A 15160-nucleotide genomic window follows, 5' to 3' on the forward strand; every position below is an offset into this window, starting at 1 on the left:
TGCGAGACTGAGAAACTTCATAAAGTCTGCCTGCCTTTTAGGGACTGAAGAAGTTAAAAGCATTCTCTAAGGCTGCTGTAATAAGATGAATGGGAGTACACTGTGGCATGTCCACTTGTAACATGTCATATATCATCTGCTTAAACGAGAAGGAACATCCACTCACCTGCTCCCACTGAAATAAATTATTCATTCTGAACATAGTCTCTGCAAAAAAAATTCCACTAGATGAGAAACAAGGAATCACACTCCTCAGATTCCAAACTCAGAGACATGTAAAGAAAACACAGAAATTGCCCTGTCCCTAACCCTATCCGAATCATCTGTTAAACAAAGCAGTTGTGTCACACTTAGCATAACTGTGGGCATTAGGAGTAGATCAGTGTTGCAATACAGCTTCTTGCATCTTCCTGTTATGCAGAAGCCCACAACCAGATTGATTTCCAGAGTCTTTACAACATCCCAAGCAGACAGACATCTGAAGACAGATGTCTGCATGTAAGAAAGGCATCTATTAGTGCCATCTTCAAGTCTTTCTAAAATGAATGAGTAGTTTGTCCCCAGAGGACAGAACAACCTCCCCAGTTATCTGGATTGAAGTAAAGAGGAGAGAAAAAACAAACAGCGGAGAGAGGATGATGGGGATAAGAGGACTATTTGCAGGAAAAAAAAGCCTCCTCTTCCCCTTGCTGGGAGACAAGTGGTCATCAGATAGTGGGACTGGAGGGTGGGAGTCTGCACTGGAACATTGACCTACTCTAACATCTACAATTATGGTAAGCATGACACAACTGTACTATGTTCTTCATAGTCAATGTTGCAGTACTGACTCCTGGGAGGACTCCAAAAGCTAAAAAAGTTTGATAAGAGGCAGTGGGTCATTATGTATGACCTTGAGAAATAAAACTGAAGGATGGCAGAAGCAAAACCTTCTCTAGCCCTGTAGACACTGCCTGGGTTATTAGTGTTTTGTGAAGGTGTGTACTGAGTTCTATGTGACCGACTCTAGGATGGCCCAAGTGGGAAATCCCTTGAGAAAAGCAGTGGTAGTAGCCCCATGCCTGGTGGAGAGTGTTTTAATATGCCTAGGGAAATCTTTTCCTTGGTGTGAGTAACAGAACTTAATATAGTTAGCTTTCCATTTAGAGTTGGTTTGTTTGGAGACAGGTTTGCCCAGTATACCCTCTATGAAAGCCACCAGCAACTGCTCTGCTCTGTTCTACTGGGGGCTTTTTGACCTGTCTAGATAGCACCCGATCTTGTCTGTGCACATCCGGGAAGTAGAGGACTTGTGCTTCTCTGTTCTGTGGATTTGGGTAGAAAACTATTAAGTGGATAGCCTGGTTTAAAATAAGTTCCGATACCACTTTAGGCATAAAGGACAGGTTTGTTCTGAGGGCGACTATTCCAATGAAAGACAGTGAAAGGTTATTTACACATGAGGGTTTGTAGTTCAGAAACTGTACTACCTGATATTACATCTCTAAGGAAGGTGGTCTTACAGGCAAGCATTGTAAGAGAGGCAGTGGCAGTAGGTTCAAAGGGAGACAACGTTAGTTTTTTTAATGCAATTTAGATCCCATGGCAGAATGGGGTTTCTTCTGGGTGGTCTCAAGTGAATCACCCCTTTTAGAAAGTTTCATGTGGGGGTGCGAGAAGACTGGTGGAGCACTGTACAGGCAAGCTGATATTGCAGATACATGTACTTTAATGTTGGAATAGGAAAGCCCCAGAGTAAAGAGCCCTGGCAAGTACTGCAAGACTGAGCTGATGTCTGCTTAAGCAGGGTTAATGTCATTGTTGCGACACCAAGTGGAAAATCTTTTCCATTTTGCCAGGTATGATTTCCTGATACTGCGCTTTGCTTCCTTTAGAATGGACAGCATCTCCTTGGGACATGATGCAGTCCTAGGTGTCAAAATCCAATCCTTCAGGTAGTTAACTTCAGAGTGGCTAGGTAGGGGTAGAAGATAATCTCCTCAAAGTAAGGGGTCCATCAGCTGCAGTAGGGTACAGAACCTCCCCTCATGGAGAGTCAAGAGGAAGGAGAACCAGTGTTGTCTTGGCCAAAAGGGGGCCATTAGGATCATGCTGGGTCAGTCGTCCATGACTTTTGTTAGTATTCTCAGGGAATGCATTCAAGAACCAATTTTCCATGTGAAGGAGAATGCACATATCTTCCACACTCCTGTCTGTCCTGGAGCAGGATTTCTGTAGTTACTTGTTGTGCAGACAGGCAAACAGGTCTACTGAGGGGATCCCCCACTGTATAGTCAACTCAAGAAAACCTCACTTTTCAGCATCCATTAGTTGGGGTCTAGAAAGTATCTGCTTAAAGAATCTGCTAGGGTACTGCTCTAGCCTGCAATACAAGAGGCTATGATAGTTAACCCCATCTCTTGAGCTAGTACCATTTTTTTTTTTTTTTTGGCAAGGATGCACAGGAGGTAAAAGTTCCCAGTTATATCACAACTGTGGTGTTGTCTGTCCAGATTTTCAGCGTCTCTGGCCTTATGTTTTGTTGAAAATCTTTTATGACCAGGTAGACTGCAAATAACTCCTCCTGATTTATATGCAACTTCCTCTGCTGTGGGGATCAAATGCACTGTACCTTCAGGGGATCCAAGTGGGGTCTTCAAGCTATGCCTGAGCTGTCTATAGTAATGGTCTTGTCTGCTTTTGGCAAAGTTAAATTTGCTCCTGGATTCCTTTGTATGGGGTTCTTTCACCAAAGGAGTTCCTTCCTAAACCAAAGGAGGGGAAGCGGGGTTTCCAGGGGATGGGAATGCCATTCCCAATTTTTTTTTTTTTTAAAGAAACCACTGAAGTTTCCTCATGTGCAGCTCTGCAACTGGAATCATGAGAATGCATGACGCATATCCCTGCATCCTCAGAAAATTTCCTGTAGTGGTGAGCTGCTTTGTAAGCAGGCCAGTCTGGTAACCTGTCAATCTTGTCTTAGGGAAATAAAGCTTTCTATTGAACAGGGTCTAATGAGGGCTCCCAGAAAGAGGATCCTTGTATGATGGAGAGTTTGAGATTTTTTGAAGATTTAAGGCGAGACCTATCTTCTGCAAACAGTATACGGATATCTGTAAGGTGCCCAGGGTCTCTGAAGTGGATCTTCCTGGAATGAGACAGTCATACAAGTATGATTAAATATGAACCACTAAAGTTCTACAATGTGTTATCAGAGGAGCGAGGCATTTTCTGAAAACTCTGGGAGCAGGAGACAGCCCAAATGGTAAAGCACTGAACTGAAAGTGGGAGCCTGTGTCTGCTATGGGGATATGGAGGTAAACATCCTTTAGGTCTATGGCGACTATGGAGGCATTTTGGAAGATTATGGGCAGTAATTTCTGAAACGCAAGCATTTTGAAATTTTGGAATGTTGAGGAGCTTGTTTAGCTTTCAGATGTCAAAGATGGGTCTCCAAGTGTCCTCTTCCTGGGACTAGGAAAAAGCCTTGAAGAGAAGCGGTTTCCTTCTTTTTCCGGAGGGACAAACTGGATGGATCCTTGCTGAAGTAGCTTCCTGAGGACAGGTGGTCAAGAGGCTTTTCTTGCTCTTTTGGTGGATTTGGAATGCCCAGGAAGGGTAGTATTTCTGTTAACTGAACATAGTACCCCCTTCCTTAGGATGCTGAGGGCACACTGGTCCCTGGTGATAGATGTCCACTGGTTTAGGAAGAAGAATCTTCCTGCAAGAAGTTTAGACGGGACAGGAAAAGGTAACAGAGGTTAACATAGTCATGGTTGCTCTCATGGTTGCTCTCAGTGCTAGGTGGGTTCTTTAAAGCCCCCTTCCCTATGTGAGTTTTCTGTTTGCAATCTCCTACACTGTTTTAGTGTTTTACCACTGGGATGAGAGACCCCCCGTCTGTTTTGTTTAGGTGGGAAAGGTCAATGTTTTGAAGGGTAATTCCTACTGTACCTTGGGGTCAGAGACAGGAAAAATTAATTCACAGTTTTCATTTACTTTCATTCTTTGTCCAGTTTCTCAAAAAAATTGTTCAGCTGGAGGAGCAAAATGGAATTCCTTGTCCAATGGGACATCTACTAGTTCAGCCTTTATCTGATCTGGAAGGGTAAGAGTCCTGAGCCATGAATGCCTGCAGATGACCGAACCTGCGGAAGCTGCTCTCCAAGAAACTTCTAAGGTGTCATAGCCACATTTTAGTGAATGTCTGGAGACGTGTCAAAGGTTCTCTGGCTATCTCCCAGATTTTCTTGAATAAGCTTCTAGTTGTAATAGAGTCTACCTTAGCTAGCATTTTGTCTTGAAGAGATTCTGGGTACTTGAGCATACAGAACTGACCATTCATAACTATCACTGCCAGGGTAGCAGAGGCATAAACTGTCTTCCCAAATCTGTCTAGTAATCTGCTTTCCCGATTATTAAGCAGGGATGTCTTATTGGTCCTTTAGGTATACCTTTTGTGGATTCAGTGGAGACAACAGAAGGGTCAGCCTTCAGATTTTAATAGTGGTGCTTGTGAAACAGAAGCACTCGGTAAATTCTGTCTGGTTTCCTTAGAGCAGAGGGTAGAGAGTCAGGGTGTAGAGCTATATCTTTGAAGATATCATCTAATAAATGTACTGGAAGAATAGCCAGTGGTCTGGTGAAGATGAACTTAACTGTTCCCTATAACAAATCTGGACCTGGGAGAACCATTTACTTTCCCAACTGAAACTTTCTTTTATTCTATGTAGGATATCCTAGAAGAAAAGGGGGAATCAGCATCCTTATCATTGGTCCAAAATGCACCTCTATCTTCCAAAAGTATTTCAAATTGAAATTTCAATTTACACTTTTTGAAACCATTCCATTAACTACAGAACATTTTTACTCACCAAAGGAGTATGTGTGCTCCATCTGGCATTCCGTTTGATGGCTCCAACAACTATACTGATTTCTCCTTGCACAATATAAATACCTTTATCCATCATCCTGAGAAACCTGGAAAAAAAACAAAGTAGAAAAATTCATTCCAGTATCTTAATTACATTCAATGATTTTTATAGCAATTTATCTTTCTATAGTTTCCTACTTTTCTCTTTAATCTACCTTGAAAAAGCAAGTCAAGTTTCAAAGTCTACCATGGAAGACCCCCCCTGTACTAATATGTTGCAGTTTCTCTCACCTTACAGAAAGACCCGATAAACTGTACCACAGAAAAGGAATTACAGCTTCTGAAAAGGTAAAATTCAAGACCTGCTATGCATGTTTAGTGGGTTCACAGCACTGACAGTTATGTGCCACTGTTGGACTGGTGCCTGCTGGTGAGCAAACCAACAAAGCATTCTTCTCCTGTTTCTGGCTACAAGAAGTGACAACTTACCACCATAGTTTGCCAGTCCTGTAAACAGCTGCAGAACATCTGGCAAGATCCTTAATGGAATCCAGCTATATGTTAATCTTTGCCTTAGGACAGGTTTGGTTACTCACTACAACCCCACCCACTACCAAGGAAAATACTATACCACCGTGACATTCGATTCAAAATAATCCATTACTAAATTCAGGAAGAGTACTTTATCGTCAATAATGTCATCAGACCAAGAGTCATCTAATTCTTCTTTCACCATTAAACAAACAAAAGTCCCTCTCATTGACCTGGACAGTATATTAGGTATTATTCCACTGCTATTATTTATGTTCATCATAAAAAGCAGGAGACACTTCAGTTAAAACCTGTTGCTGCATGACGAAACATACTGAAAAAAAAGGGAAAATAAAGTCATAACTGCTAATGCACTTGAAGATAGCAACTTTTAGGTCACAGCTTGCTTTACACTTAAAGTTGCGCTTGAGTTCTCCACAGACCAACTTTAGATTCGGTTTGTTTGGAGGAAGGGGATTTGTTATATTAAGATGTCTAACTCCTCTTATTATAAAGCTTGTTTATGCAAGAAACCAATTATAGAGATTTACTTTAAATTCTCACATTATGCTTCTAACAGATAGGGACAAATACCTCAATACAGCAGTTCAGATGCAAGTTCTAAGGTTTATGTAGGTGTACAGGTACCCTGGTAATTAGATCAATGGAAGACTACATTTTTTTCCTGAGGTCATTTATAAATGAACCATTCAGCTTTGTTGAAATCTCCAAATAAAGACAAGTGTTCCTAAGCATGCAATTTGTTTTAAAGGGAAAAAATGCAGTGGTTGGAATTAATCAAGGAGGGGGTGATGCATAGCAGCAACAGATTGGGGAGAATATCCGCAAGATGTAGGTTAAAGAAATTTACACATCTAGTGGGGAATACAGTTTGGTACAGATTAATGGCAATAACAAGATTTAGGATTTCTTGCACATATTAGTGATTGGTTGTGTACGTTTCCCAGTTGATAGGTGTAAAGCTGTAAAGCTGAAGTTAGGATTACTGTTTTGAGTTTAGTAGCTATAGTGCACAGCTAGTTTAACTACATATCTATCATGGTCAGTAGGAGATGACAATAATGGTATAGAGGGCTACAATTTGTATTGTAGTAGGTAATTTTGTTCAGTGTTACCATGATTTCCAAGAGTTCAAATTTGGTATCCAGAGGAGTCTAGCATGAAATACTTTGATTATGAATGAAAGCAGACAGCACCTCTGCAGTTTCCAGAGGGTATAAACAAATGATACGCAATAAGCCCAGAAACAGAGAAAAAGTGCTATCAATATAATGAATCCACAGTTCAGTAGCTAAACTGAAACATCTATGGCAGTTAGGAAGATCTCAAACTCTGGCCTTTTTTTTTTTTTTTTTTTTTTTTTTTTTTAAGACTTCGAGCACAGAGTAGTACCACCTTAAAGTGGGACAGATTTTACCTTACTATGCTGAAGAAAGCCACAATGAAGGCAGCAAACTGTCTGGTCAGTATACAGATGCTATAAGAAAAGGTGCAGGCCATTCCCGGCAAAGCAGGCTGGATTGCCCACCATCTCCTCCCATGCTGACACATGCTAGAATGATACAAAACTAACAAGCCAGTTATGAAAGTCAATTATTTTTCATCTTTGAACTGTGGCATCATTCTGTTCAAAACAAGGGTCTTTCCTGCCTCAGACACAAACATGGAGAGTTCAGTTAAGTCTCTTTCTCTGCATTACTATTAAAGTACAGCATCTAAAGTCACTCACCCCAATACGAGTGCTCACAAAGTTATATTCATATTTGGGACAGCAGACATATCCAAGTGCCCTTGTCAGATCATGAATCCCAGCATCAGAGAGACAGATCACCTGCTTGTTAAAGCCTAGTGATGGGAGTGTTTGTGCACCTGACTATAGAGAATTACCTATGAAGTATAACTGTACAAGTAAACTTACCTTAACAGTACATGTTTGAATGACTGCTGCTGCAGTAGCCTAAGTTAACAGACTGACAGCTTCCAAAGCTGGACAGCACCTTCCACGAGCCCAAACTGCTAGACAAAGCAGACAACGTTTGGGCAGCAGGCCTTCATGCCAACTGAGAGAGGAAGTTTAAGCTTAGACAGGAAATTGCTAGGAAAAGACCTACTGTGACTAGGATATCCAAGGAAATGCAGGAGATAGCCAGAGAAACTTAACCAGTCAGTGTTCAGACTCTGGTATAAAATAACATACACAAAATAAAGGGGGATGGGGGAGAGAATGGCTACTACAGCAGTCAAACAAACATAATCTTACAGTAAGTTTATTGACACAACTGTACTATGTTAACAATTAAAGATCACTACTGCAGTAACCAACATTCCATAGATAGATTACCATAGCTTAAAAGAAACGGGAGGAGGAAGGGTACAGGAACCCTTGGAGAATGGCCCTAGCAAACCCTGTCCTAAACCTGGAGAAGGAAACTAATTTGTAGTGTTTTGTAAAAATATGCACGGAGGATCAAGCCACTGTCTGTAGAATGCTTGTATAGGTTCATGGGTAGGTACTAGGCTATCGGCCCAAGGGCCTAAGTAATCCTAGCCAACAAGGTTCCCTGGCTTATGCCACCCAAGAAAGTTAATTTCCTGTGCCCCTGTCGAGCAGAGCCACAGAAGTGATCCCCGGAGTGTATTTCCTATTTCCCATCCACTCAAGATTTTTTTTGAAGAGTGCTAATGAGGGACTTTGCTTGACATAGATGGGTAGCTTGTTCCAGAGTACAGGAAGTCTCTGGGACCGGAATCTATCCCTCCAGCATGTCCTGTTTATTGTGGTGACAAGGTTTAGGTCCCTAGAGTGTGTAGCTCGGAGAGATTGGGATTTCTTTAAGTAGAGCATGTCCAACAGCTCTGGGTTTAACATAGCTTTATATGTTAGGCAGAGATCTCCTCGAAGTAGGTGATATGCTACAGAGTAAAGTTGGAGTTTTTTGAGACAATAAGTGTAGGGCATCTGTTTGAGGCCAGTAATCCTCTTTGTGAGGTACTTCTGTGGCCTTTCCAGCTGCTGCAGATGTCTTGTGAGGTACATTCCAAAAGGGGCGTTGTACTCTATAATGAGTGCAGAGTAGAGGAGAACAATGACCTTTTTTTTCCTGGATGAGAACCCTTTTGTGATGGTGTGCCACATAGGATTTCCCGACTACTGTGGTGATGTGATCATCAAAGGAGAGACTACTGTCCAGCTGGGTCCCAAGGTCTCTCATCACACATTCGGTGTTAAGTAAACTGCAGTTTATGTGGTAGTTCATGGGTACAGAGTTTTTTACCAAAGGGGATAACAATGCACTTTTTGACATTGAGCTTGAGGCCATGCCTCTGACACCAGGTATCCGTCTCAGTGAGGCCCTTATGTCGGATGTCCACACCATTTGGGGACTTTACTATGGCTCCTAGTTTGCAGTCATCTGTGAACTTCATTAGCCAGAGGCCTTCTGCGTTAGCGTGTACTTCAGCTAAGTAGATACCAAAACAGGAGAGGTCCCGGGACTGAACCCTGTGGTACTCCACTTGTCATTGGTTTAAAGTTAGATTTGGAGTCTGCAACCTTTACGGTGTGGGTTCTGTCAGTGAGCCAGTTGACAACCCATCTTGTGACTTACGAATTTAGGGTCTATATTAGAACATCGAAGTATTAAAACGTTGAATGTTCTGATACTGAACGCTAAGAATAGAGAAGCTGCAGTACAGCAAATTCTTTCCTCGGGAAAGAATTTGGTTGGCCGTTTCTGTGGCTTTGCTATTCTTAGCGCTGTGGTGGAAAGTTACAGGTTGGGTTCAGGTAAGTGTGCAATTGTTTGTACGTTAGGGTTAGGGGCGGGTTAAGTGAGTTAGGGTGTGGGTTAGGTGAGTGTGCGATAGTGACTGACCTTAGGGTTAGGGTTTGGGTTAGGTTAAGTGGGTAGATAATAGTGTACGTTTAGTTTAGCATTAGATGTAGGAATTTAAGAGTATGTGTATGGTTGCTGTTTGTTTGATATGTGTGTGTGTGTGTGTGTGTGTGTGTGTGTGTGTGTGTGTTTCGGAGCAGCAAATTTTTTCCATTGGAAAAAATTTGCTGTTCTGAATGTTCGATATTTTCATGTTTAGATGTTTTGGGACTGATGAAAAAGCGTTCGCTATTTTCATCTTTCGATAATGTGATATAAACGCCGGACTTACACCTAGTTTAGTGAGTTTAGCTGTAATTCCGGAATGGGGGATGGTGTCAAAAGCCTTAGCAAGGTCAAGGTAGGATGTGTGAACCACCTTACTCTCATCTACGGCTTTGGTGACTGCCTCAATGAAGTCAATCAGGTTCAGAAGGCATGATCTGCCTTTCACAAACCCAAACTGGTTGGGGTCCAGAGTTTGGAGGTTACCAAAGTCTTTTAGGAGTTCCATGATGATACGTTCCATGGCCTTGCAGACCAGGCTAGTCAGGCTAACAAGGTGATTGTTCCCAGGATCAGTGGTGGCTCCCCCTTTGTGGAGTGGGATAACTGTTGCTGTGCGCCATTCAGTGGGCACAAAGCCTGATGTGAGACAGTGATTGAACATGGTGCTTAGGTGGGGAGTCAGTTTGTTCTGAAGTTCGTGTAAAATGCAACCTGGGATGTTGTCCGGTCCCATGGATGCTGTGTTTTTGGTTTGAGAGAGTGCAGCTTTTACCTGCACAGATGTGATTACAGGGACTCTGCATTCTTCCTGCATAGATATGGGCCCTTTAGGGGGTGGGGGTGGGGGGGGGGGTAAAGTTAGCACTAAACCTATCTGCCAGGATGTTGGCAACATCAGTTGGTTCTGTAATTTCTGTGCCGTTGTGCTGTAACTCAGAGCAAATCTGAGTGTTGCCATTGAGATTCTTGACATAGCTACAGAATGCTTTGTGGTTGCCCTTAGAATCAGTGGTGATTTTGTTTTCATAGCTAGCTTTGGACGATCTTATAAGGGATCTCAGCTTCTTACTAAGGCTGACCAGGGAGCTCCTCCACTCATGGAATTTTACTCTCTTTTGCAACAGTTTCTTCCTTCTGTTGTACAGTTTGTTTATGGCATGGGACCACCAGATTGGCTTCCTTTTTTTGGAGGATAGCGTCTTGGTTCTGTTTGGGATAGCATGATCCATGCACTCGTGCAAGTTCTTATAGAGTGCATTTGTGTAGGATTCAGCAGTCGTAACTGTATTGTTCATCTGCATGGGTGTCATGAAGTTTGCCACTTCTGTCTTAAGAAGCATTAAGTTGGCTTTGGAGAAATATTTTACTGTGGTTTCCTTAATGGTGGGTGGGGGCAGGATGTGGATATCTAGGGTGATTAAGCTTATGGTTGGATGTGACCAACGAGGAGTTTATTTCAGGTGTGGAACACCGGTCACTCAGGTTGGTAATGACCAGGTATAGGATGTTGTTACCTCTGATGGGGTGTGGGTAAGTTGATCCAGAGCATTGGAATTTATGCATTCCAGAAAGCGTTGAGCAAAGGAGTTGGTACACGAGTAGTTTTCCCAGTTAATGGTGGGGTAGTTGAAATCGCCCATCATTAGAGTGTCTGGCTGAACCCTAATATTTTCTAGTACATCAAGAAAAGAGGAGTGGGAATCCTGGGGCATGGTGGAGGATCTGTAGAAAGCTACAATTTGGATTGCAGTTTTGCCCAGCATTAGTTGCACTTGGATAACCTCGGATGCATTATGCTGTGCAACTACCCTGGAGGTGTGGATATCCTTAATGAATATGGACACACCTCTGCCTTTGGTGTTCTGGTCCAAGTTAGATGGCCGAAAATTGTGGTAAGAGTTATAGCCTGGTAATGCAGGGGTGCTCTCTAGAGACTTGAACCAGGTCTCACAGTCACTGCAAAGTTATCGATATTTTCCATTTTAAGGAGTGCCTCAAGAGTGTATTTTGAGATTTAGACTTCGAGCATTGAGTAGCATTACTCTCAGTTTTTGCTTGCCTGTTCCTGTTACGGTGGGGAATTTGTCATTTGAACCTTGCCTAAAAAAGGCACTATAGGGGCGGCAAGAGCCTTAGCCAGTATCCGGAATCCCAGGGGCAACAGGTGCAGGCCATCTCTGGCAAAGCATCGTGGTCTATCGACCATGTCATCCCAGGCAGACAGATACTGGATCCCCTTCAAAGGACACCAGAAGCTTAGCCAATTGTTGAAGTCAATCATTTTGTCCTTGTACTGCGGTATCATTCTGGGCGATGGCAGGATGCTACTCAGGGCTAGGGTCATACCTGCCTGGGCTACAAGATCGGAGAGCTCTTCCATGTCTCTTTTCATGTAGTCCAGGGAGGTAAGTCTCAGGTCGTTCACACCAACATGGACAATGGTAGAGTCATATTTGTACTTGTTGTGGAGTAAGCCGAGTGCGTGGGTTATGTGGCGTTTCCTGGCACCAGACAGGCAGCTGACAGTAATCTTCTCCTTGTTTAGCCTGGTGAGTGAGACATCAGTGCGCCTGACTATAGAGTCACCTATGACTAATGTGTTGGGTACGCTGGTTTGCCTTATTGGCTGTGGTTTATTGGCACATTGAGTCTGTGGGCTGTCATTTGGGTTGTGTAGGGGGGTGGAGGTTGCTTGCGTTTCTGCTTCGGAGGTCTCTGTTGCTTGAGCAGATTATTACTGAGAGCCTCTGCAAATGTTTTTGTGTTTCTGTGTGTGGATTTTGGTGGTGTAGGTTTAGTGAGACTATGTGATGAGTGTGGTGTGGTGCAAGTGTTTACCTTCTCCTCTTGACTGTCTTGGTTGGAGAGAGCTTTACCTCCAGTTTGGCTAGATAAGTGAATCTCTCACAGGTTGTGGTGTTGGGTGGTAGGCGGAGAGGGTTGTCTGTGTACATGAGGCAATTGCTACATTGCCTCAAGATGCCCAGATTCATCAGCTAGACAGGACAGAACACTGGGAGCTGACCCTTGGACATGTCTGAATATAAAACTACTTTCTTGTAGACAAGAGAGGAAAGTGAGTATAGGAGCTGTTTTTCTCTAAGCAAGTGAGGAAAGTAAGTACAAACACTGTTTTCCTCTACGTAAAGAGGAAGATTGAGTGATGCAGTAATTTGTAGCTTATTTAGTGCTAACAAGTTCTAAAGTGCTGAGGACGAATAAGCAAATTCAAGTGCTAAAACTAAGAATCTGTACCTGGATGTTGTGGTAGATATGCTACCTAGTGCTTACCACTCCCACTGATAAGGTAGAAGGCTTCCCTCCAACACAGAAAGGCTTGGGGGGCTCAGAAGCTTACAAACAGTCCTGGTTACAGCAAATCTGTATCTGGACTAGACTAGTTACAGGAAAGGTGGTAAACAGTGTAAATGCAGGCTTTTAAACCAGAAAGTTGAAAGAGATGAAAAAACTGCCTAGACCGCCAACAAACTACAATTTCTGGGCCAGAAACCACTCTTGTGGTAGACAGGTGACCTAGTGCTTACCACTCGCACTGATAAGTTAGAAGGCTTCCCTACAACACAGAAAGGCTTTGGGGGCTCAGAAGCTTACAAACAGTCCTGGTTACAGCAAATCTGTATCTGGACTAAACTAGATACAGGAAAGGCAGGAAGCAAGCTTAGAAAATGTTTTTTTTTTTTTTTTTTTTTTGGAAAGTGGAAAGGGAGAAAGGAGAAACTGAAGATAATTCAAAATTGAGGAACTAAGTGCCTTGCCCTTCACAAATGTTCTCTGTATTAGGTAGAATGAGCTAGTGACACTAGAGTGGAATAGAGATGGGATTGGTATTAAGTCTTTACTGAAAATATGATCTCCCTGTACTCGGTTGAGTAAGCAAATGAGACAGACCCAAGAGGAGTGTTCAAACACAAATTTACAGGAGGGGCGGGCAATTCCAAAGCCACCAACATTAATACCAGAACAAGGACTGAGGGCGGGAAACTAACTGGAGAGAGTGAGAGAGTGAGACCACAGTATTCTATGAAACAATTAAGTAGAAAAATAAACTAGAGAGAGAGAGACAGACCACAATATTCAATAAAACAATTAAACAGAAAAAATAAAATGCAGTACAACAAACAATCTAACACTGCAAGTTTGTACTTAACTCGGCTAGTAATGCAGTTGATTGTAGGTATGTAGCAGAAGCCAAACAACTCGGATACTGAGCAGTAATAAATCAAAAGATACGTGACTAACACTTATAAATACACAGAAATCCCCTAGGCTAAGAGTTTAACACTGAATATCAATGAAGTGAAACACCATAGCCCCCACTAACTGCAGATACAGAGAGAGATCACAGTATTCTATGAAACAATTAAACAGAAAAATAAATTAACTAGAGCGAGACACACACAGACCAATGAAACAATTAAATACACAGAAAAATAAAATAAAATGCAGTACAATCTTTAACGGTGCAAGTTTGTACTTAACTCAGCTAGTAATGCAGTTGTTTGTAGGTATGTAGCAGAAGCCAAACAACTCAGATATTGAGCAGTAATCAAACCCTTTCCAAAAAGCCACAAATGAACCCAAGGCCCGGGTAGAGTGCGCCTGGACCCTGCCTAGAATAGTTCTGGTGTGGTGGGAGTAACAAAAGATAATGGCCTGAGACAACCATTTAGAAACTATCTTTTTATACAGGTTGCCCCTTATTACTTTCCCAAGAAAGACAACTAATCAGAAGTTCTGAGATGTTCTTCTCAGATACTACTAGAGTCTCTCCCTGTATTCTTTCCAGATCCTAAAAATGAAGCAGATGGCTAGATTGGCTTAAAGTAAACTCAGATACCACTTTAGGCATAAAGGAAGGATTAGTTCTCAGAGAAACCCCATCTCTATGGGAAATGACATAAGGTTAACCCATCAAGAGAGCTTGCAACTCCGATACTCTCTCTGCAGAAATCAAAATAAGTAAATATTTTCCACATTAAGAAATTGAAGTCAGTACACAAGCTGGTTCAAAAATGGAGCAAGTGTTAGCATCTCTAACACAATATTAAGATCCCAAACAGGAAATCCTGGTTTTCTGGGAAGCTTCTTAAGCAAAACGCCTTTCCAAAACATTTTCTGATGAGACTGCTCTGAAAGAGGGAGATCCACAGGCAGACATGCTAAATGAAATGCCTGGAAATTAATCTCGAGTAAGATAGGCCACAGTCTAGTACCTCACACAAATACTGTAAAAAACAGTAAAACATTAGACCCGAATGGCTGCTGGGTCTTTTCGCTGGTACCAGCTAGAAAACATTTTCTGCTTGCTAATATATTTTCTGTCAGCAGGCTTTCTTGCCTCCATAAATACTTGCTGTACATTTCCAAAAGCAGGGTGTTTAATACATTTTAAGCACATATTACACCCAAACAGTCTGTTACAGTTGTTTGGGCTTTGGATGTATCAAACACCACTGAGACAGTTTATGATTAGTAAGCTTGTGCTGATTGCCCCTAGCCAATTCCAGAAGGTTGAGGATCCAATGTTGTCTGGCTAGAAGGGAGTCACCCCAATAATCTTTGAGGATTACCCTGGAAAACATGAAACACATACTTCAGAAAACCAGTGTGCCATGCGATCACAGCCCTTAAGGCAAAAGAACACACCCAACACACTATTAATAGGCGACTCTATAGTCAGGCACACCGACGTCCCTCTCACTAGTCTGAAGAAGGAGAAAGTTACGGTTAGCTGCCTGTCGGGTACCAGAATCCGACACACAACACAAGCACTCAGGTCACTCCAGAGCAAGAACAAATACGACTCAGTCTGTCATTGTCCATGTTGGTGTGAATGACCAGAGCCATACCT

At 42.4% G+C, this 15160-nt stretch overlaps 1 protein-coding gene across 5 annotated transcripts in view; it reads right to left on the reverse strand.

Moving 5' to 3' along the window:
- The window catches only part of GBF1 (golgi brefeldin A resistant guanine nucleotide exchange factor 1), a 4751435-nt gene that overhangs the window by 4655474 nt on the left and 80801 nt on the right, over positions 1-15160 (reverse strand). For all 5 annotated transcript variants that reach the window (XM_044055999.1, XM_044056000.1, XM_044055998.1 and 2 more), the window contains exon 2: positions 4854-4959. In XM_044055999.1, the coding sequence (XP_043911934.1) occupies positions 4854-4949 (96 nt within the window). In that variant the 5' untranslated portion in view covers positions 4950-4959. The remainder of the gene's footprint in view (positions 1-4853; positions 4960-15160) is intronic.

The sequence above is a fragment of the Protopterus annectens genome, chromosome 14.part0 (assembly GCF_019279795.1).
Source record: "Protopterus annectens isolate FY-2018-M chromosome 14.part0, PAN1.0, whole genome shotgun sequence".
Classification (NCBI taxonomy): domain Eukaryota; kingdom Metazoa; phylum Chordata; order Ceratodontiformes; family Protopteridae; genus Protopterus; species Protopterus annectens.